This window comes from Dermacentor silvarum, chromosome 2 (genome assembly GCF_013339745.2).
Source record: "Dermacentor silvarum isolate Dsil-2018 chromosome 2, BIME_Dsil_1.4, whole genome shotgun sequence".
NCBI classification, from domain to species: Eukaryota; Metazoa; Arthropoda; class Arachnida; order Ixodida; family Ixodidae; genus Dermacentor; species Dermacentor silvarum.
Window position 1 is genome coordinate 168454222 of NC_051155.1, and position 22681 is coordinate 168476902.

A 22681-nucleotide genomic window follows, 5' to 3' on the forward strand; every position below is an offset into this window, starting at 1 on the left:
GTAGCTGGTCACTCCGAAAAGAAGTAGAAACAAAGCCTTAACTTACGCGGCATAATCAGCCAGCAGCAGAACAGCGGTGGCTAGAGCTCAGCCACACGCAGTTTCACGGCAGCGGCACCACCACCTCGACATAGTTGACAGGGAACATGCCCGTGTGGCCGTCGATGCTGCCCTCGTACCAGTTGTCGTCGACGCGGCGCACGAGTGAGATGAGGTCCCCCTCGTGGAAGCCCAGCTCACCCTCGTTCTCCGGCTCGAAGTCGTACAGCGCTCGACAGGTCGGTGCGCGCGGGGCCCGGGCTGGTGACCGCACCGGCGATGGAAGTGGAGAAGCTGAGCCGCACCCATCCCCCCAACCGCCATCAGTGGGCACTACAAACACACACATGCACCCTTAACATTTCTCCCTCCCTGCTTGCGTTCTGAGCTCTCCGTTTGTACCAGCCAAATGTAACATGCAATTTTGAGCACTCTAGAGTGTTCAATTGTGATCAGTCAAATGTGCCGTAAGTCTTCAGATGTGAAATTACGTTGTCTACCAAAGCAAGAGAAGGCTCATGTGCAGCCAGTCAAAACTGATAAAAAATGGATTACGCCATGCCAGCATTAAATAAATTATGAGCCCATGCTCTTCAAGAGAGTTTTTAATTGTAAGTTACTAGATTTTTAAAAGGTGTTGGTTAAACTAGACTCGTTATCACTGGCTTGCAAATGCCTTGTCACAAAGTTGAGGGTTGACGATAATCACAGTGGTAAGGTTACTCGAGAACATAATGAAGGAAAATTTGTAGCAATTCCTTACACACTCAGGATGTCAGAAGACCTAAAGAAAATGTTGCACGGTAGTACAGAGCTCAAGTTGTTTACTCTGCTCTTAAGAACTTAAACTCTTGTCTCCTCAGCTGTTCAAGAAAGAGTGCAAGCAGCTCAAGGTTCAGAAAAGGGCATGTCGTGTAAAATGCCGGAGCAACAGTGGGACACCATTATCGCGTACTGATTTCCACTGTCATGAAAAACACCGTATATCAGCCAGATGGGAAGATGTGTTAACGTCCATCTGAACATAACACCTACTTTCTGTAAAAATAAAAATAATGCATATTCCCACCTTGAACAGCACTGCCATTCTTATAACCATGTAGTGGTGTATGGAAATACAATTTTTTTTAATGAGGGTCAAATGATTCGAGAAATAACGGAAGCTGATTTATAATGTTCAGTCCGGTCATAATAAAGTGTGTAAGGCAACCTTCTCTTGCTTTAACAGACAAGGAAGTTTTGTATCTAAAGGTATTGCGACACGGCGGATATTCAGAGGTATGTTTGATAGATGGTATCACTGATGATGCTCAAACGCTTGCACGATCCAAACATTCTTTTCTGCTTTTGTATGCCACTTAGTTGTTTTTGTTATGGGTAGGTTCCTGTATAAAATCAGAGGCTATGCCTTGTTTTCCTTTTCCCGTTTTCATATTTTTATTCCAGGATGTATAACACATATATCAGTGCTTCCCAAACTCTGCTACCTTGTGATTTGCCAAAAATATGTAGCATCACACCAAAATTCTCATTCCCCTCTCCCAGGTTGGCATCTTGTGTTGCTGTAAAGCTTCTCAATTTCGGAATTTCAATATTTGTACAAATATTTGAAGCCGAGTTTATTGTACAGTTGGCATGAGTCAGAATGAACTGACTCTTTGACCGGGCAAACAGAACACCCATACACTAAATGCAATTATCTTTCCTTTTGTGAATGTCATGTGACTAGTAAGTCACCTTGCCTGAATCAACCTACAAACAGCAAGTGGCTACACAGAGCAAGTGACTCTCGGCTGCACTTTCACAATAAGAGCGGTGACGCAGCTGTTATATATAAGGAATTATTTCACCATGTTTGTGATAATTTCTGCATACTGAAGCACTTATCACACAAGGATGGTGTGCTGCTAGCTACATGCTTCTCAATGAATGCACAGACGTGTCTATGCGCCATGATGAAATCTACAATGTGAAATGCATCTGGCTATTGCCACGTTTGGCAACTCATTTACTTTCAGCCTTGGTTTGGCTGTAGCAGCTTGGTTATGGCTTTATTAGCAGAGCTACAAGGTATAAACTTACCACTAGGTCACTTGAATTGCTCACAACCTAACGACTCCCTTTTTTAGGACGCATCAGTACGTTAGTACACAATAATAAGTTTCGGTTTCTGATGCAGCCAAAGCTGCAGCTGAGTGTTAGAAATTATGAAACGGGGAGACAAAGTTATGAAATTATAGGTAAAACATAGTGTAAAGCGATCATTACAGGCGACTGCCTAAAAAGCATCTGGTAAACATTGACGCACATTAATGCAGACAGAAAAAGTTCAACAGAAACATGTAGGCAGCTAGCAGACAATATACATCATTCTTAGGTGTCGCACATACCAACGGTGCCCAGGAAAGGTGTGAATTGAGCACGAAATGATGAAAGCACATAAAAGCAGTTAGGACGCACACCAGAGAGAGAACCATCAGAAATGTTGTCTCACAAAGCATTTGCAGAAAAATTCATTAATCATACCAGCAGGATCTGAGACACAACCGACCGGGAAGTAATGCAGACAATCGGCATCGCTGTTATTGAAAATTAGGGAATAGCACCAATGTTACAGTGACCAAGACAGTGAGAGAAAGAAGATCACAAAAAGGGCAGAATCAGCAAGCAGAGAGAAGAGAGGGTGCCATCAAGTCCACCTGCCACACAGCATGCAGCACCAGGCCATCACACGATCTCAGAATCAAACAAAGGAAGCTTAATATAAGTGATGGAGAATTCAAAAAAATAGAAAATGTAGAGCAAAAGCAACAATATTTATGTCTTGCACTTGCAAATTCTGTGTGTATTTCCATAGTACAGTCACAGCAAAAACTGTGGCACATTACTGGACCTGTCTTCATGTATTTTTTGCAGCTTAGTGATGACCTTATGATTCATACGTGTGAATGATCTGATAACACTGCATCTACACACTAAGCTGGCCGATTACCCCGCACCCGCACCTCCACCAAATGTCACGAAGCACTTGGGGAAGTTGGCGTTCGCAACTAGAACGATAAAGCAGCGAGAGGTAGCACAGCCGATTGAGCACCGAAACAAGGTTTATCGCTCTCGTCGTCGTTCTTTCTCTCATAGCGACATCCCCACTGCTCCTTATTTCACAGTACACTTAATACACCGTTTCAAGCCATAGTGCACAAACTAGGGTGGCTGAATTTGATGCATCATGTAAAGCCAAGCAAGAGCCTGTTGCAGCTGTCAAAGTAAATATAATTCTTTGCCATATTCGAAAGCCTCATACTAAAATATTTCCTGCATGCAGACAACACAATTTTCAATAAATTTTTCATGTTGCAATGATGCAATTACAGACTCTTGACCTGCAAGAAACACTGTACCGAGGGTCACAGGACCAGCTGACGTACTGATCTTGTCAAGTTCAGTTTCTGTAGGAAAACTACAATACATATACCTAAACTGTATATGACTCAATTTCCTCGGCAAGCTGAAGTCTCACCATATGCAGTATTTTGGAATAATTTAAATGCAGTGCAAAAGACATGGAATGGAATTCATAATCACAAGACAGTGTCAAAGAAAGGCTACAATGAGTTCTATGCCATGCAACCAAGAAAAAAGAAAATAAGCCAAAGCTTTGATGACATTCAGATTCTACGAATCAATACTGTTGGTAATCAGAGACACAATGGTCATGTACCTAATGTTGCAATTTGGTGGTGCAATAAAGGAATGCCACTTTGTTTCACAACTACAGACACGCAAGGTAATTGTAGTGGGTTCCTGCTAATTCAGTACACGTTACTGCTTTGTGTACTAAAAGGTGGCATTACCTTGAAGAGCTTCCTGCATATACATTAGGTCCCTAATACCCAAGTAAAGTGTGCTCCTGATTTCGTGCTTCAATGCTGCTACCACATGCCTTCACTATCATTGATTAAGGTTACCAAAGAAGTTCTAAATCGAGCCTATCAATGCCTTGGACAATTTTATTAGCCATTCGCTTTGTACGTGAGAAGATATGTCGAGAAAGTGAGAAAATAGAGAAGCATGGCAGCAACATGAAAGAATGGCAATGCCTTTGGAGCATACATTGACATAATGTATGACATCATTATGGTGCCATCTGCGAGACTTCAGATGTACTCGCTTAGCCTATGTATAGCTGCTAAAGCCTCCAGGCTACAACGATGGCAAAGACGGACGAGAATCCAGCAAAAAAAAAGTTTTCTCATGACTACCACACAAAGGAACTGGCTTTTGAGGCACTGGTGGGAGGGAAAGAAGGAAAAAGGACAACATGATTGAGAGAGAAGTGGTGGCAGGCGGTGGCACCCTTGGAAAGAGGAACACGAGTACCATTGGGAGACCTGGAGCCAGGCGAGGCCCCCGTGCCATGCGGATTGGGGAAGCTGCCCAGGAAGAGGTTATTGGCAGGCCGTGGGTTCACAGGCGAGTTCAGGGGTGAGCGGGCAGGAGACGCTGCAAGGGACAGCCCCGCCCCGTGGGGTCTACGTCACCGTCACAGCACCACAGAACATAGCGGGGCTTGCCTGGATCCCTTCATTCACTAGATTCAGGTCTCCCTTCTCTATACATTGAACGCCCATTGTGTATCACTGCCATAAGAAAATGTAATGCAATTGCCCGAATCCATGGTTTTTCTTACATCCAGCACAATCTAGCAATGAGGCATAAATAAGACGACTTGATTCCAACCTTGATGTGCCATCACTATCAATCAGTTAATCAGTGCTTTGCATAGATTCCACTAAGCCATCAGAGGTCCCTGGCTCACACAACTAAGTGATGTGCCAGAGCTTGTATGCACATTTGTTGTGTGCATGAGCGTCATTAGCTGATGCAAGAGCGTTAGTGGGATTTGGCTTTTCTTCTGTCTAAGCAACGATGGCACACACTGAATAAACTTAAAAGAGTTGGGTAGCGACAGTGCAACCCAGTCTGTAGGGCTGTACTAGCATGAAGACAACGCACTGATTTGAGGAACCGCTGAGTCACATAAAAGAAAGATGCAAATACTTTCACTTACGCTTCATCACCAGATTGTACTTAATGTACACCCAGGCCAGAGTGAAATATCAATAGAAAAAGCAAATTGGAACATCTTTCCTGCATGATTACGTGCAAAACTGATATTGTACACTATGGTGTAGCTGCTAAACTTTCTTTAGCCCTAGAATTCAGCATGCAATACTGTTTACACCAGTGTTACAAAAGTTTACAACACATGTTAGAAAGGCACAAGGAACACAAAGTACACAAGTACATGTTCTAATTGATTGTTTTTACCATTCACATTTCATTCCAGCGTGGCAGTACTATAATTAAGGTCACTTTCTGTAGTTCGTGTTTTGATGTATCGTGATGGTATGGGTTCTAACAGAAGTTTTTGATGCACAAAAACTATGAAAAAAAACTTAATTTCCTTGCAGCTTCAGCATTCAGTCAAAAAGTAAGGGGTGCATAGCTAAAATGTGTAAACAACCAATGTGTATTCCTTGTCAAAAGAAAAGAATCCACTATGAGCATGAGTGTTGCCAACTCCTGACTGTACTGTGTCCCATCAGTGAAGCTCGTGGTAGTAGAATGCTCTGAAGAAAGAAAATAATAAATCGCCTCTCTAGAGAAGAGCTTTCCTACAGTGGAAATGCAACACCAAGTCAACTAGATGTCCTGCAGTCAGCCGCGGTGTCACACACATGATGGTTTTGTCTCTCTCTCAATTTTTGTCACAGAGGCTGTACTCCTCAGTTCCCGGCTGCTTTCCAGACAAGCTAGTGCTTGTGGGTAGTACAGGCATTAGCTTGTGCTACCCACTTTGAAAACTTCTGTGAGCACCTGTTTGCCCGCTACAAATTTTCAGAACAGTTTAACCTAAAGCAGCCACTTGAACTACACGACATTGCACAGCCAGTGGAATAAAAGACAGTTTCCTATATTTCACACCAGAATTATCAATGAGATGTGTGTCACATCTGGCTACCTTGCTTACCTTGTATCCTAACTCAATGTATTGATGTTTTTTCTGCTACTTCATGAAGCCGAGACTTCTGTTCAGAATCACAATCCTTAGGAGAGCGTAAGTAAAGCAAACTGCATACGCAAACTTCACTGCATGTATTTGTCATGTCTCATTTTTATCCCAAATAGAGATACACAAAATGTGACATGACCAATCTGATTCAAAAAAAAAAAAAAGGAGGGCAAGGGGGTGTTACTAAAAATATCTGAAAGACATTTATTGCTATTATTAAAGATATTTAAACGACATTTGTTGCTATATGGACTAAATTTTTACATACTTGAGACTATAATGTGACCATTACATGGAATTATACTTGAAGGGAAAGCAAGAGTATGTTAGGTGTTAAAGAATGAAAAGACGCAATACCATGGGATGTCAATTTCCTGGTAAATTTGTATCAAGGAGACTATAGGTGCAGTGAGTAGGTCGATAGGTTGTACACCAATGTAAATGCAAGTGCACAGAAGGCATATACCACATATTGTCAGCAACTATGCAGAACATTGGAGAAAGCTATTCACGCACACATATATACTGTGCTTGCAATAAATATGATGAGATCACTAACTAGGAGAGAGAGAGAGCATGCAGTATGACCAACACACTTGGTTTTATTTTGGCAGTAACTAGGTGTGCAGTGTAGTAGAACAGCAAGAGAACAGAGTTATAGCTCCAAGAACTAGACAGAACAGAAGTTTATAATAAAGCAGTGGAAGACCAGAAAGCTTTTAATATAAAGCAGCTATACAAAAGCTGCAGTTCCTACCAAACAGTGGAAGTCTTATTATAGAGTTATAGCCTGTGTTAAGTGTTACAATTACTATGTTAACAGATTGCCGGCGTGCAGTCATGAACAGCAGTGCTGGTGATGGAATCTTGTGAGATTGAGTAGCAGCAACAAAGTTGAGCTAAAACCACCACTTTTTTATGCATTTTAATTTCCAAGACAAGAATTAACAGTGCAATGCAAGAATGTTTGTACCACATACACACTGTAGTCGAACATGCTGTCAAAAGTTCCTGGAATTCCGGTTAATACAGTAACTGTCTCAAGTGTTCACTATGATCCACTGTTAAAGGGAACGGCCATTTAGCATTACACCACTGACTGCAGCTATGACAGAAGACCTGCAGGTTATTTGCATAGATATCAGCCTAAAATGTTGTATCAGATGCTTTTTTTCTTTATAAGGTGAAGAAATCTTGAAGCTATATTGGCTGTTCCCTTTATGAGTCAACCACACTGCACGTCCAGTCTTTTACTCTCAACTAGGAAGCAGGAATAGAATGTCATTGTTTGCGCTGTTACTCCATGAATTAGTGCCAAATGGCTAGCTTCATATTCTGCCTTGCAGCACTGTATATGCGCAGTTTTAGACACAGGCAAGCCCCAAGTTTTCCCCATGACTCCTGCATGGGCACAAGATAGAAAAGCAGTTCGAAAGTCATGCAGGAAACAGAGGAATAAACACAGATTGGAGAAAGAGGACAAGGAAAGTAAGGCTGGTGGTGGAGGTGGTGGCAGTGACTGCCCTGATATGCGTGTGCTGCTGCTACACCGCACCAGCAGTTGTCCTTGCAATAAGGTGGCTCACTACTACTGGCACATCGTCTCAACGGACCCTCTTCGAAACTGTTAAGTCAGCTTTCCTGAAAGGTAATATGCCAATGTAATGGTGGCACATCTGGCTTTTAAATCAGTGGGTAGATGTGCAGCTAGCACGTTTTATGAGGTGGGAGACACGAATGTGGTTCCTATGGGGGCAACACCTTAACAAGTTCACTGCGGCATGGTTCACGGTAGTCATTCCCATTGTGTGGCTGTGCAGAGCTTTCCTGCCGTGCGCCAGTGACATTTTTGCTAGAAATTAAAGGAGAGACAAAATTCTTGTTGCTTCTGATCTGATGAGCCGTAGCACCATCTCTCTGCGACTTGTGGAAATTTCAAAGGAGCGCCACTCCTTGGTGACTCACAGGTGGGTCACGATGCACCAGAGGAACATCACAAGTGATCCACCAGTGAACCATGACGCACAGGAATTGAGAATTCAAGAAGTGTTGCTGCAGTGAATGTGTTAATATACTACTATACTCTCACAGATATTCTTAATGGTCCCTGAAAGCTGTCCCTATTGAACCCGTCAAGACATGGGCATGCCAACAAGCATAGCTACTGGACAACATAAAAAGTAATCAACAGCAGGAACTGCTCAATGATAATTCAAATTGCCAGTGAGATGATGGTATCAGTCACATGTGATGCAACTATTCACGCCACACATGCTAGCACTTAGTACTACTACTACTATTATTAGCACTTAGCTGTGCCTGGGAGAAGATGCATAATAGAGCATCCCAGACCAACTTCAATAACATCTGCTATAACTCCCTCTCTGCAATAATTATGACCAAAAAATTATTATCTTTAGTTATGGATTTCCAAAACTGCTAGCTTTAAAGATATCACAAAGCATTAGAAATGCAACTCAATTAAAAACATTAAAACTATAGGCACTTTTGTGTATGCAGTCTATACACACACTGGTGTTATGATCGGCTTGGAACTCCGCATCTCAGTTGTGGGAAACCAAACCCGCGCACGTTCCCGTGTCGGGGCAATTACCTTCATCCCCAAGAGGCGGTTATGATCTTCCTGGAAACTGCACCTCTCAAATGCGGGAAACAAGCCCGAGTGCCTTTCCCGTGACGAGATAATCCTCTTTCATCCCCGAGAAAGCGTCTCACCTCTACGACCTGAGCAGACGAAACGGCGAGCTACCAAGAAGGAGGGACCCGAGGGAGAGGAGGTCGTCAACTTGACCACCGGAGAGAGGACTGACACTTCCACAAGTTCCCCGAAGGAGACGTCGGCTACCACAAGACCACGAGGGGTTATCTAAGGCCGTCCTGGCCCCAGTGTTAATCAGAACCGCTCGAGACTCGGATAGAGTCAAAACCATGTACCAATGAAGTGAATACAATCTTTTCTAATTTTCATCATCACGATGCCCCGCCTTCATCGTCGTCTCCTGATTCCTGCGGTGACGACCCACCTCACCCGGTCGAGATTATATCACTGGCTATACTTTGCCAATGGGAGAGCTTCCACTACAATCCCAGTAACTTACTGCCGTTTTTAATCCAAACATCGAAACTGCAACTTATCATCACCAGAGCTGTGATGGTACATGGCCTCAATCGTTCCTTATTTGTACTTTAGTAGGGCAATGCCGCACAAATCTGCAAACCATGCAGGCAGGCCTCAACAATCAAGCAACCGCATGGCACTGAAATTATTGTACTGATGTTGTATGATGCTGCCATATTTCAGCAAATTTTCGTCAAACTGAACTTCTGAGCCCTACGTTTATGAGACACCGAAAAAGCAGGCACCATCATGATGGATGTGCTGCACTCGTCCAAAACAGCTATCGGTAAAATTATGCTGATGAGCTTAGCTTGTCCAAAACATGGAAGGAACTAATGCAAGCCAAGAACTGGTGTGTGTTTTTGTATTCCACTTTTTTCAGAATGCAGCTGCTGCAGTGGGGTATTCAAGCCCTGATGACAAGCTCAGTCATAAAAACTGGTACCGCAGCAGGTAGCTGGCAATTCAATCTTTGTCATGATGACGACCAGCGCCACCATCAGGCAAAAGCACACAAAGCAGTGAGATTAACAATTAAAAAAAGGGTCCGCTGCAGCTGACTTGCATAAAAGAATTGCTTCGTTTGTTCTTTCCTGATTGATTTCTGTTATTAGCATGATTACAACAACACATACACAATAATTATTAAATATTGAGCATCAGTTTTAGCTGCAGCAAAGCTGGGCACCATCCTGCAGCATATACTGCTGGGCACCATCCTGCCACTGAAAGAGAGCTACTGACTTCGCAACCAATAATAACAGTGATTCCAATAATCTTGATCATCTGCCATTAATGCTACTACAGACAGCCTTCACTGACTGTGTCTGCGTATATACTGTTTTTTCTGTCACAGCACTGACCACGATGTCTGCTAGACATTGTCACACTTCTTTATAAGGCATTATAAACATAATCGTAATTGACTTGCGAATTCTAGGAACAGAAAGCAGCTTCATCAAAGATTCAAGAAAAGGGTTTCATGCCTTCTTAGTAAATGATGCACTAGTTCTACTGAAATAAAAATTTTAATGTGCAACCGAGGTAAATAACACAAATGATGTGCTACAGGTCACATAAAGAAATGTAACGAGAAAGCACACATGCACACAAAAATTTAAGAGCACTATGGTAAAAAAAAAAAAAAAAGGGCACGCAGAACACAGAAAAAGCCCTGAAACAAGCACTTAACTTGACATTAGAAAAAAATAAAGCATACCAAATGTATGTAAAGCTCAGTGCCTAGAGCCCAAGACTACACTTAAGTGTAGGAGAAACAATTCAACTAAATGTGGTTAGTTAACACTTGAACAGACATCACAGCACCTATTTCTGAACCTGTCTTGTGGATGCATGATAATTACTTGTTGCTACAGGTATCTACTATATGTCATTAACAAATCAGCCAGTTACAATTAAAGTCCCTAGAAGACCTCTGAAAAAAAAAAAAAAAAAACAGGCAACAAATTTAAATGAAAGAACACAGACACCACAATGTAGTACTGAAAGTACTCTACTAAATGCATGCAATTTCTTTGGATTCAGACTGCAAGCTATGTAAACATTCAGCAGATGTTGGCATGAGCCTGTTGAAAACTGTGACAAAGTGATTGAAATTGGTGGCAGAATCAAGAGATGCAAAATCACATGTTTAGCCATCTCTCTCCCAAGCAAATGCAACAAAGAACCACAAGGTCATGCAGGTGCAATGGCCCATTCCTGTCATCAAGCAGGAATAATACCAAGAGAAAAAAAACAAAAAGTAAGACAATACTAGTCATCACAGTATAAGCACCCTTTCATATGCACTGTTGCAGTGACGTGCGCGCAGACGCAGAAAACTTCCACTAGCGCACTTGTCAGTAGCCAACTCCGACTAGAAAAACCAAGTGCTTTTCTTTTGTGTTTTATTATAGGAATAAGTTACCGATGTGCTCAAATACAATCAACATGCCTTGTGCCTGAAGTGCTTGCAAGTACAGTTGCTAGTAAAAGTTCGAAGACCATGGCATCACCAAAAAATTAAAGTTCCTTCGAACACAGCTCTGCAACGTGGAATTGCTTCAATACAGCACATTGAACAAACAGTCACACATAGGTTGTACCACTTCATTTCAGCTGGTATGCCCACGCTGAGAAGGAAAAACACTTTTTGTGGCACAATTGGTCTCCAAACCTTTGCTCGCAACTGTACCATCTTTCTCGCAGAGTTTGACGCAAAGCTGATTCATAAAACTACGATTAACTGCAAGATAAAAGAGGAGACACCTGGAGGGCCCAGTCGAGGTCAACCAGTGAGGTCTCCTTACTCTGTTCCTTGCTTGCTAAATTTGTTGTGTTGGCTTCAAACTACCAAAGTGGAAGTCTCCTGGGGTTACTGTTTGTGAACACCAAAATGGCCTGAAGAATATATACTCCCTTAGTTATGTTCCTTAAAAACTAGATACGTACCAAAAAACTTACACGGCTCCTCTAACAAAGGTGATAAAAGCCTGTCTGTTTAAGAAGAGAGAAATAAAGAGCGTATATATGTACACGTATACACTAGTAACATGCATGCACATGCAATGTTAACTCAGAGTGAATGCAAGGAGATCCAGGATGGTACCGTATTTACTCTATTGTAACGCGAGTGGTGACTTTTCATTGCGTCCATCAAGAAAAAATAAAACCACGAAAGTAACGCGAGGGGTGAGTTTTTGTTGCATCCAGCAGAAAAAAAAAAAGAAGAAAACCGCCAAAGTAACACGAGACCACTGGATGCATGAAAATGTCGCAGTTTCGCTCGAAAGGCGAAGCATCAGTTGAGATAGCAAATTAGTAGAGAGCTATACGGAGTAAGGATAGTAGTTTTATCGGCTGCATGAACTTCAACACATTCCCTTACTAGCTGAATTAACAAGCATGCCAGTGCGCACAAGCAAACATGAATAGACCACACTCAATGACCGCAGACAACCACTGTCAAAACGCTGGCGTGAGCAAGCGCGCCAGCAGCAGCGAGCTAAGGTTCGTGCGGTCTATCGCTTCAACGGAAACCGAGCGGCAAATGCACAGCGCATACAAAGGTCAGAGCCATGTGGAGATCGCTTTCAAGATATGGTGCGCGCAACAGCCTGGAGTGGAGCCGCGCAAAGTACAAGTGCGCAGTTGCTGACAATGTAGAATCTGCGTCCCCTCCCTCCTGCGCTGCCTTGCCGCTTTCCTTCTTTCGCATGGGAGATTGAGACGCCAGTTCCCTTTGTGGCCGGTCGCAAGATACGCATTTGGTGCCATAGCTAAAGGTCAGCCTCCCCTCCCTCCCTCCCATAACCCCATGGCCATTCGCGGGACGGAGACGTCGCGTTTGCTCTCCGCTGTGCGTACACTCTCCGTGAGAGCGCGCGTGCCTCGCGCGCTTTCACTCGTTGATTCGAATTGGGTGCATCATTGTACTTTTTAGATAACTTGAATTTCGGTATTCGATTGTAACGCGAGGATCGACTTCAGATAGCAAAAATCTGGAAAAAAACTCGTGTTACAATCGAGTAAATACGGTAACTCGTGCAATGCTGAATGAAGCCAGTAGATATCTGTTGCAAACCACACACTAACGAGTGCTCATGCAATGACCCGATTGGTAAGGGTAAGAAGGCTAGCAAATCTAGGTTCTGTGTAGCAACAACAGCAAAGAAAAAGTATGAAACAGGCATGTGGGCAAATTTACATCCAGCACATGCATTGCACACACATGGTCAATACAATGTAACTTAGCTGACTGCATCTGCAACTGGGTCGTATGCTAGAGCACAGCAGGTAGCTTAGTGCTCACAACATGGCATGCTAAAATTTGAATGCAGCGAGTTGATAGTGCGAGTGATAATCCCAGGAGGTGCAAGAGGAAATACTAAGCCTACACAACTTTTCCTGTTTCTGCCAATGACTTACCTTGTTTTTCAAGTGCATAATGTCTATGCCTCTCCAGTGAGATCACAAACAATGTGTGTTCTCACATTCTTCTGTATTGTTATTATGCTCGCTTAAACTTTTGCAATGTGCAACATTGTTTAACAGTGTAATAACTGGCACTTGGTTCAAAGAAGGCCCACTAAATGGAATAATGTGCCATGTATATTTTGCGAGGCCTGCTTTGGAGATCAGTTTAGGTGTTTTTTAGTATTTGTCATCTTTTAACTAGTGGTGGTAGCTAGGTGTGGTACTATAGCTAGGATTGGCTCGAAGAAGACAAGAATGCTCCAGTTGCAATCTTGAAAAGCTCGAAACAGCTCAAAACATACCTACTGACCACATTCAAATCTATGACTAGGATGTGAAAGGACTGAACTTCTTGTTCCTGTTTTGATTGTTTGCTTGGCTTAAATGCAATTGTCAGCCCAGTGTAGTAACATCAACGCCATCCTTCTCTATGTCGAGTTTGTTCTGTTGGTTAAAGCTTCCAAAAATATATTGAGTTGACCAATATTCGAGCCTTCAACAGCAGTAATGCTGGTGAAGTCCATCAACTTAGGAGACGCCCACTAAAGGATGCTGTGAGTGGAAATATCGCCCCCCTTTTCAAAGCATATTCCAGTCATCAAGGCAGCCAATAAAGTGAGACACCATGCTAAATTCTGAAAGCTTCATTACACAATAGAAGAATGGGAGAACACACAACGTGAATGAGCCTTCAAAGGTCTAAAAAATTACAAGGAGCAGAGAGCGTAGCGATGTGCCTCAGCTGGTATGCGCTGGCACATCTTGGGGACATGCAGCTGGACTAGTGCAAGTGCAAGCTCGGACGTCGCCTCTGCTTAGTAACTGTTCACTCAACATGCACTTTTGAGTGAAAGCCATTGTAATAGAAACTACAGCAATTTCTAGATGCATTAGTAGCAAGTGTACTCCACAGTCTATGCTAGGCGTAGAGGAATAAGTGAAAAGCAAGAGGTGTGGACAGAGCGCAGGTTTAGCCACCTATAGAGTACATGTCCTGCAGTTCCAGCAGCAGAAAGGAAGGAAAAGATGGGCAGTGCGGATGAGCAGCTGCCCTCGGAGCTGCGTGAGCCTTCTGAGCTGCGTCTATAGCTGCCACCACCAGTCTTACCAGTTGGGGCCGAGGAGAAGAAGAGGGAGTTTTGCTGGGGCTCGCCATTGAAGTAGCCCCCACCTGACTCGACCATGGGCGAGATGTCGTCGTGAATCGCCGTGAGATTGAGATCAGACAGCTTCTTGGGTTCATATGGCTCGCGATCACGCCCTGCTGCCTCAGCTTTTCTGCATGAGAGAGAGAGAGAGTACACAATAGGAGCTGCTGTACTGCTGCCTAAATGAGGAGAGTAAAGTTTTGACATGCAGAGAGAACTGATTAAGAAATTTTTAGATAGCAAAGAGACACCTATAGGCTAAGAGGGTCAACGTAGCAGAAAACAAGTTCATTTGTGCAGCCTGGGGTGTTCTGACAGAAGCACACATTTCAGCACAGAAATGACTCTGCATTTTGTATATGCAGAAAGGCATGCTACGGGAGCACACAAAATAGGTTAAGGTTACAACTGCGTCCTGTCGAGGCTTTCTTGAGCAAGATAGAGAAATGCCGTGGTTACATCAAAAGTTACATTATGAAGTAAAAGTAATACATTTTTGCAGTGGCTGTCACATTTAAAATACATGTCTGATTTTACCAACCTACACTGCCTTGCTCCCATCTTTTCACTAGTTTGCAGCTGTGCTGAGCGAAGAGGTAAACTGCTGGTCTCCTCAGAAGTGCTGGTGAGCTATCCAACAAGCAGGAAAGGCTTCACTGAAGCAAAACTTACTGTTCGAGCAACCGTTCAGTAAGCCCCTGGAGCACTTCCGCACACTGCTGATGATATTCACAGAAGGCTTCAGCCAGGGCATGAAGCTGAGAGATTTGCTCAACCTGTGTGAAATATGAAATAAAAGAGTTTGCTTTACATTCTAAATTCCTATAATTCAACCAATAACATTTATTTTTGCCAAAATCCTGGCAAAATGCAACTCTACAAGGGTTGTTCAAGGTTTACAAGTACTTATTTTTACAATTAAAATTAAAGCTGCCACAGTTGTGGAACTAATGACATCTTTGACTGGTTGTTACAGAGTGTTGCAGCATCGATACAAAACTGTGAAAGACAGCATTCAAGCTGTACTTCAAAAATACAAGCTCTAAAGGTAATAATTGGGCATCGTTAGTATGTACATATTGGAAACAGTTTGGTCCCATAATCAAGCTTAGTCGCTGCCTTACACAATCTTTGTTGCATGCAAGGCAGCAACTTACACACTACAAATACTTGGAGCTCTATCAGGTTTGCCCCGTGTATGTTTGGTACTGCCACTATCTCTTCGGCAGCTCTGATTCCTGCGAGGTAGAAAAAACGAGGTTGCAGTCACAGGCAGTGCAGGACTGATTTTTGAAGTCTAATGAGTGTGTGTGCATGATTCATTCATTACTGCAGTCCCACACTGCGTCTAGACAGATGGATCAACATTCTTTCTTCAGAAATATTATGACTTGTACACTGCTGTTCCACAATCGCCGACATGCAGGTCAATACCATGGTAGCTGGACCAGCTGTGCATGCGTGCAATGCTCTGTGCCATGAGGGAAATACTGAAGAAGGATAATTTTACCTTGCCCAAAGATTCTATAGTGCTGCTCCTACTCATGTATCTTCTCTAGTCAAAATTCCAGTCAAACCTTGAATTACTCCTGTAGCATTCACCACTGTAGCACACTGAAACGCCATTAGACAATACAGTCGAACCTCGATATAACGAAGATTTACTTGCAGCAAAAAACTTCATTAAATCGTGAATTTAGTTAATTCAAGGTTTTCAAGTTTCAACATTATAAATAACTTCACAATTTCCCAGAGCATTACTGGTGGATAGTATCGCTGTCACAACGCAAGCGAGCGCTTCACACCGGTGTCTCGGATTTTTGAGATTACGCGATCGCCAACACTAGACACGCGGGAACACAAAGTGTATCAAGGCACCAAACCGTCTCGGCTCGCACTTTACACTTGCAGCGGAGATTACCTCCAAGGGACAGTGCATGGTCCGCGCATGGACGCACGCGCGCTAGGAGGAGAAGGCAGATAAAAGCATTCGTGCGCCCGCCCCCCCACCTGCCCCACCCTCCCGCGTGCTAGATATTGCTTTCTTCCTGCAACAATATCATGTTATCGCGTGTTCGCTCCCTCCCTATCCCCCTTGCGCAGAAGGAATCATCAGCTCTCGCTTTTCTGCGAGCGCTGCGCTCTGCCGCGCGCCCCACAGCCTCTACAAGTTGTTTACTAACACGATAATTGGCGCAGCAGTGCTTTCTGCCTACCAAGTCCCGGCACGCCGTGCTTTGGCGGCGTTTTTTCCGCTCAAACTTTTCATGCAGAAGAACGCTTGAAACATATTTTGCATATTTTGCCTCGGCCGACACTTTTACAGTTTTCTGCTAGATTTACTAGCCATACAGCCTCTAAGTACATGCTTAAGATGGCAGAGAACTTCGTTAAATTGAAACCGTGTCATGAAATTACTTCGCTAAATTGCAAAAAAAAAGATACCTAGTTTTCAACCCAACAAAGATTGGGAAATGAAAATAGTCTTACATAGCGAATTTCGTTAAATCAAGGTTCGCTATATCAAGGTTTGACTGTATTAAAATAGTTATTATGTATAGAGAAATCCACTGTCTCGGAAACTGACTCCCACAAGAATTTGCAGCAACCATTCTGCATCAGCTCGGTTATCAAGAAGAGTCTCCAAGGCTCATTGTCTTCCATCATTTGTACTACATTTGAAGCTATAAGCCTCCACGAGCAAAGTGAAATGTTTTTTTATTGCGATAGCAATTATATGGACACTCAAAAGCAGATTTCTGCCGTCGCCGTCGCCGTCGCCGTGAGGTTCCGTATGACGTCATTTGGAGATGAAATCGTCGCCGCGGGCCGAACGCTGTATGTGCGAGTGAAAGGGCGCGAGGGGCGCGTCTTTCACGGGGAGTGAACGCGCGGCGGAGAACAAACGCGTGTTCTGCGCCGTGCTCGCTTAACTGCAGAAGTAGGCGTCTCTTTGTAGAGCAAACGAGACGCGCGAGAGGCCGTCGACGTTTAGCTGCTATCTCCAGCAACAGTCACCAACGCCGCATAGCTAACGCGGGCAAAACGCCGATGGCGTCGATTCTGAGTGTTGTTGCTACCAAAGCCGCTCACCTTACTTCGTATGACATTGCTGTGTTGCTATCGCATTCATTGCTTCGCCCTTAGGGCGAAACTGTGACATTTTTTTTTACCCTGTCAAATGACATCATGCTGATCTTTCTTTTGCAACGAACAACTCTATCTGCTGCATAAGGCGTCGATCCTGTCAGGTAAAGACTGAAGGTAATAATGCAGTACAGGAGTTGTGTTACCATTCCATCACTTTCATACATACCACTTTCAGAGTGCATTCACTGAATAAGCCCGTAGACAGGATGGTCGTTACTCCAATGAGATGTTGCACTGGACGATATGTCACCCAGAAGTGAGAGTAAACCCAAAAGTGAAAGAACAAGAACATGACCCCAGGCCTCACTGCTTCTCATGCAAAAGAAGCGATACTGGCAACTTCTTGCGTATTATATCACACATTCCATACATTTTCATGTTTTTCACACACATAATATGGCTACAGCTTTGTTTTAGGCACAAACTTGATGTGCAGCTCATAGTGGCCATTTATTTCCAGATGGACCCAAACTAATGGCTATCCATCATATAGAAAGGCATGAGCAAGGGAAATCAAGCTTATGAATGAACATTCAGGGATTTGTACTGGGCACAGAGATGAAACATTTATAGTTCAGTTATATACAATTGCATAGTTAATGACTGGGTGGCTTTGTTTGAAATGCCTTCATGCTGGGCCCCTTAGACCATGGTACCTGGAGAAGCAATGCACTTCTTTATTTGATTACTCTGTGAGAAAGTTTCAGAGTTAGATTTCAAGGAGGTGTCCCAAGTTCCTGGCTATCTTTGTGGGGGAAAGGTTCTTGATTAGAACTGAGTAACAGATTTGGATATAAGCCCACATGACTACAAGCAGCTTTAAACCAGCCTACACAAAGGGAACAGTGATATCGCACTTACGTCATTTTGTAAAAGATTAAACATCCCCAGGGACGCCAAGTTGAAAGACTCTTCAAATTTGTCCTCGGCGAGCTTGATCTCGTCTTCTGTCAAGTGGCCACCTGCAGGCAACAGAAAGTAAATCAATGTTGCTAGTGTGTGCACTGAGCACCTTCTTTTTTTTTATTTTTGTAGAACAGGGTCATTTTAATAAATATTGTTGAGAACACCTGAACGTGTTTAAATATCAGTGATGAGATCTGTAGCCATGAAAACCAGGTGCCAGCATACTAAAGGAACCAAAAATTTTCTCGGTTATTAAAGGACCTTGTTATAGCTTCACCCTACAATTTCCTCACGCACATAAACCAAATTAGCATACCTTTCAGCTGTTTCCGTTTTTTGCAGTCATAGTCCAGACGTCGGCCCTGCAATTTCTTGCGATGATGCTGCAAAACAACAGGCACCAAGAATGTCTCATTACAATGCAGACGCAAACAACAATCCAAGACAAAACGCCCTGTAGCAAAGTGTGTCTCATGTCTGATGATGTTCAATGCGAAATGCGGACAGGGCTATACACACCTGCAAGAAACGTACACTGAATAGTATGTTTCTTACAGGCGTGTCTTTCTAAGCTCTCTAGATACAGCTAGAGAGCTTAGAAAGCCAATGGGGAAGCATGCCCCCCCCAAAAAAAAGACAAAACAATCCATTGGTTCGCCTTTTAACCAAAAAACTGTGTGCGTAACATCTAGTAACACATGAAGATAGCTGGGGACACATTTTGGAACAATCACTCTCAGTCATACTTTCACGTGACAAGTTTCCTAGTGCGATTTCCAACTGAAGTGAAGGGCATCCCTTCGCCATACAGTGTCTCTGCTACTGACTATCAGTGCTCTCAATTGCCTATTCTGTTGATGCACTTTATGACATGACATGATGCACTCAAGGGCCCACTCTGTCAATGCACTCGATAGTGACATGTTACGAGAATGATGCAGACAGAAGTGTGTCTGCCCACAGCAACTACGAAGTTGCTTCATAAGTAGCAATTACTGTGCCGAAAGTAATATACTACATGAAATTGAGCGTTTCAAAATGCAGTTCCTTCATGCATACACGGCAAGACTCACCAAAACATCCTTAAGGTCCTTGTTCTGTAGTTGGGTAAGGGGCTCAAGAAAGTTCTGTTTCACATTATCTTCCAGGGCATATTTGATGTCGGCCAGCTGCTTGAGTGCCTCTCCAGCTTCAATGAGGCTCTGACCTGAATAGGACGTTAGAGACCACAATGAGAAGGCAAATCACAATGTCACAATTAAGTGTGACCGCATTCTGAAGCCCTGTGTGTAAGGCAATAGCAGGGACAGGAATAGCAGGAATTCACAAGCTGCCATTGAATGTAAATAGGCCACCCTCCAAACTTAAAAAGGCAACCTGCATTTCTGCATGTGCCGGTGTGTGTGACATATTGGTGTGATTTAGACACAGATGCAGGGTTTTCCTCCGACAGCATGATTACTAAGCAGCGCAGCAATGATCCATTTGATTATTCTGAAGTGGTTGCATGAAAGCAGTGCACGCTTCCGTACATTCTTTCATATTTACATGCCACTCTGTATTTGTTGTTACTCTTATCATATTATTGTCAATCTTATCAACTAAATTTATCTTCACTACTTGGCTTTTATACTGCACGCGATGCTTTAACAAGTTTGTTTTAGTTCTACATAACAAGAACCTCCTGTTTGCCATTTCATTCTTTCAAATCTGTGTGTTTGCCCACACTGTAAGCATAACTCATGAGCCCACCCTGATATTTTGATATAAGTGTATGGTGCTACACAGGGGTGTAGCCAGGAGTGGAGGATGAGGAGAGGGGCGCTCGTCCTCTGGTAAAGTGCATGCCCCCACCTGAGAAATGTTTCTGGCTACACCACTGGTGCTGCACATCCCCTGCTACTATAGAATTTCAGAAATTGTAAGCTCAGCATGCTAAAGCTTTCATGCTGCAAACAGAAGGGCCCTACACAACACTGTTGGTAACCTATAGTTACAAAGTCAGTAAATATAAGAAGATTTTAGTCACCTCAATAACAATTTTGCCTTCTTGGAGTCCTAGTGACATTTTTAGTGACATAAATAGTCGGTAAATGTTGCTAATACTAAAGACATATCGACGACCTTATTAGTGAGCCATCCAGTTACATCAAAGTTAGTTTTCTAGATCAAAACACAATCATGAGATATGATATCGCTCTAGAAAATTGGGTGTTTCTTTCTTGCACATTCTGACTGTTTAATCGCCACTACATGAGGTAATTTGCTTAAAAAATAATAAGGAAGATTTCTAGGAACAATTAAAAAAAGGCCAAATTCCGAGCCAATCATCATCATCACTTAGCGATTGTTCACTATAAATGAAGCGTTTTGGGCTGCGACCAGGCAACTTTGTTAAAAATAAGAAAAACTTACCAACACTGCCACACAATGAAACAAGACAGTGCAGTGTACTCGTTATCGTTACTTAGACTATGAGTGACAATGCCATACTGACCAAAGGGGCTTTCCTCGCCCAAGTCAGTGCCATACTTGGTCATGGATTCTCCGAGCACTCCCTCCGGCTGAGGATATGCATGAGTTTTTCCCGGGCCTCGGAGTTTCGTGCTTACCATCAGTTTTGCTCGGGATGCTGCAAGAAAGTTTACGATGAAGAGAGTGCAAAGAATTGAGCACCGTCAGAAAGTACACCTCACAACTATCCTCGCCATCTGCAGTAGGCACCAGTAAACAATTTTACTTGCATTAAACAATAAAAGCAATATAAATAATAAGCACCTTGCATATCTGTGCTTTAAATGGCTGTGTAATCAGCACTTCCGTCACTTGGTGCCACCACTACAATGGGTGAATTCACCTTTCTGACGTCCCATTGCATCACTCACACTGATTCGTGTAGTATGCATATTTTTACACTTTTTCAACCTAAAGCTTCCTTATATCACTAAGAATTAAGTGCTCTATTAAAAAGGTTCCCTAGGTTTATGAGCACATCCATTTTTTTTTATTCATTTAAGCTTCTTATCAATTCTGCATCATTTAAGAATGTAGAAAAGATAAGGAATTATTGTAATGCATACTGAACTTTTCAATGGGGTATCCGCTGCTAAAAACAAACTTCAAAACATACTTCTACATCTTTACGTAGTGCCTTGCATCCCAAAGATTTGTGTTGAAGTCTGGCCAGCATACATAGCTTGCAGTGATAGCTCAGCTTGAGTTCTCCTCACTTCCACTTAAAGACTTGCAGCAACCACAGATAAACTATTTTGAAAGTAACACAGAGGCATGTCCTAAGAAAATGAACACATTCTTTATTATGCTTTAGACAGTGAAATATGAAAATCAGCCCATTAACATATTCTAAAAGGGTAGCATAACACTGTAAAGATAGAATAACTACCTGGATTTGGCTGGAGGTATTCTTTCGTCTTTACAATCAGCTCTTCCACTAACTCGCTGGTCAAGTCTATTTTCTGGAGAAAGAAAAATAAAAAGACAAAGGCAAAAAAGCTGGTTGATGTTATTATGGCACCATGTTGACACAGCATGTATACTTAATTGAAAAGTTGTGCCACTAAATAAAAGAAAATGCAAAAAAAAAAATAATGCTCACCCTCTCCATTTCCATGTACTCGTCCGTGAATTTGGTACCCTCCGCTCCTCCAATCTTTTCGCTGACATACTGCAATGTAAGTAACATGGAAAGATCAATATAAGATACACAGTTGGTAGAAAAAAGAAAAATGGAAAAAGAAAACTACCAAAAAACATATCGCAAATGGCCACTGAAGTAGATCCTCAATGCCTCTGTTAACAGCAGTAGCACTTCTCCTTTTGGCTTTTGCAACAATGTTTTGATGGCTTGTCGCTATGGCTTGGTACTGTGATTACTTTGTCGCTATAGAAACATTACGTAGCTCAAAGCCAGGCAGGAAAGCAGCTTCCACTGTTAATGGTAGCACTGAGGTTTTGCTCGAAATGCCCTTTGTAAATCTTTTTTTTCTTTTTTCATGGCTACACAGCATATCTGTACTGTATAGTTGGCTCACTTATAGTAGCTACTACATGTAGCATAGTCACATTTTTTACAAGATGGAGATGTACATTTAATTCTGTTAAAATTACTTTTGCATCTCATTACTTTAGTCCTTTGTGGTAATCACAAAACATTAGGCAGAAAGAAATATGCTTCGCAATTCACACAGGTACATAAAGCAACTACTACAAAGGTTGTGCAATATCTCT

General features: G+C 42.7%; 2 protein-coding genes across 10 annotated transcripts in view; one reads left to right on the forward strand and one right to left on the reverse strand.

Annotated features, from left to right (window-relative positions):
• The window catches only part of LOC119442077 (DET1 homolog), a 36771-nt gene extending 22421 nt beyond the window's left edge, over positions 1–14350 (forward strand). Inside the window, exon 6 of the mRNA XM_037706800.2 lies at positions 14230–14350. Coding sequence (XP_037562728.1) covers positions 14230–14272 — 43 coding nt within the window. The 3' untranslated portion in view covers positions 14273–14350. The remainder of the gene's footprint in view (positions 1–14229) is intronic.
• Positions 1–22681, reverse strand: part of LOC119442078 (endophilin-A) — a 105637-nt gene that overhangs the window by 7005 nt on the left and 75951 nt on the right. The window contains exons 4-13 of one of the 9 annotated variants that reach the window (XM_049661866.1): positions 22050–22118; positions 21837–21909; positions 20931–21065; positions 19507–19640; positions 18750–18816; positions 18389–18489; positions 15050–15153; positions 14401–14507; positions 4420–4542; positions 47–372 (exon numbers count right to left, since the gene is read on the reverse strand). In XM_049661866.1, coding sequence (XP_049517823.1) covers positions 104–372; positions 4420–4542; positions 14401–14507; positions 15050–15153; positions 18389–18489; positions 18750–18816; positions 19507–19640; positions 20931–21065; positions 21837–21909; positions 22050–22118 — 1182 coding nt within the window. In that variant the 3' untranslated portion in view covers positions 47–103. Of the gene's footprint in view, positions 1–46; positions 373–4419; positions 4543–14337; positions 14508–15049; positions 15154–18388; positions 18490–18749; positions 18817–19506; positions 19641–20930; positions 21066–21836; positions 21910–22049; positions 22119–22681 lie in introns of all 9 variants that reach the window. The other 8 variants (XM_037706802.2, XM_037706801.2, XM_049661865.1 and 5 more) reach the window with 8 other exon arrangements.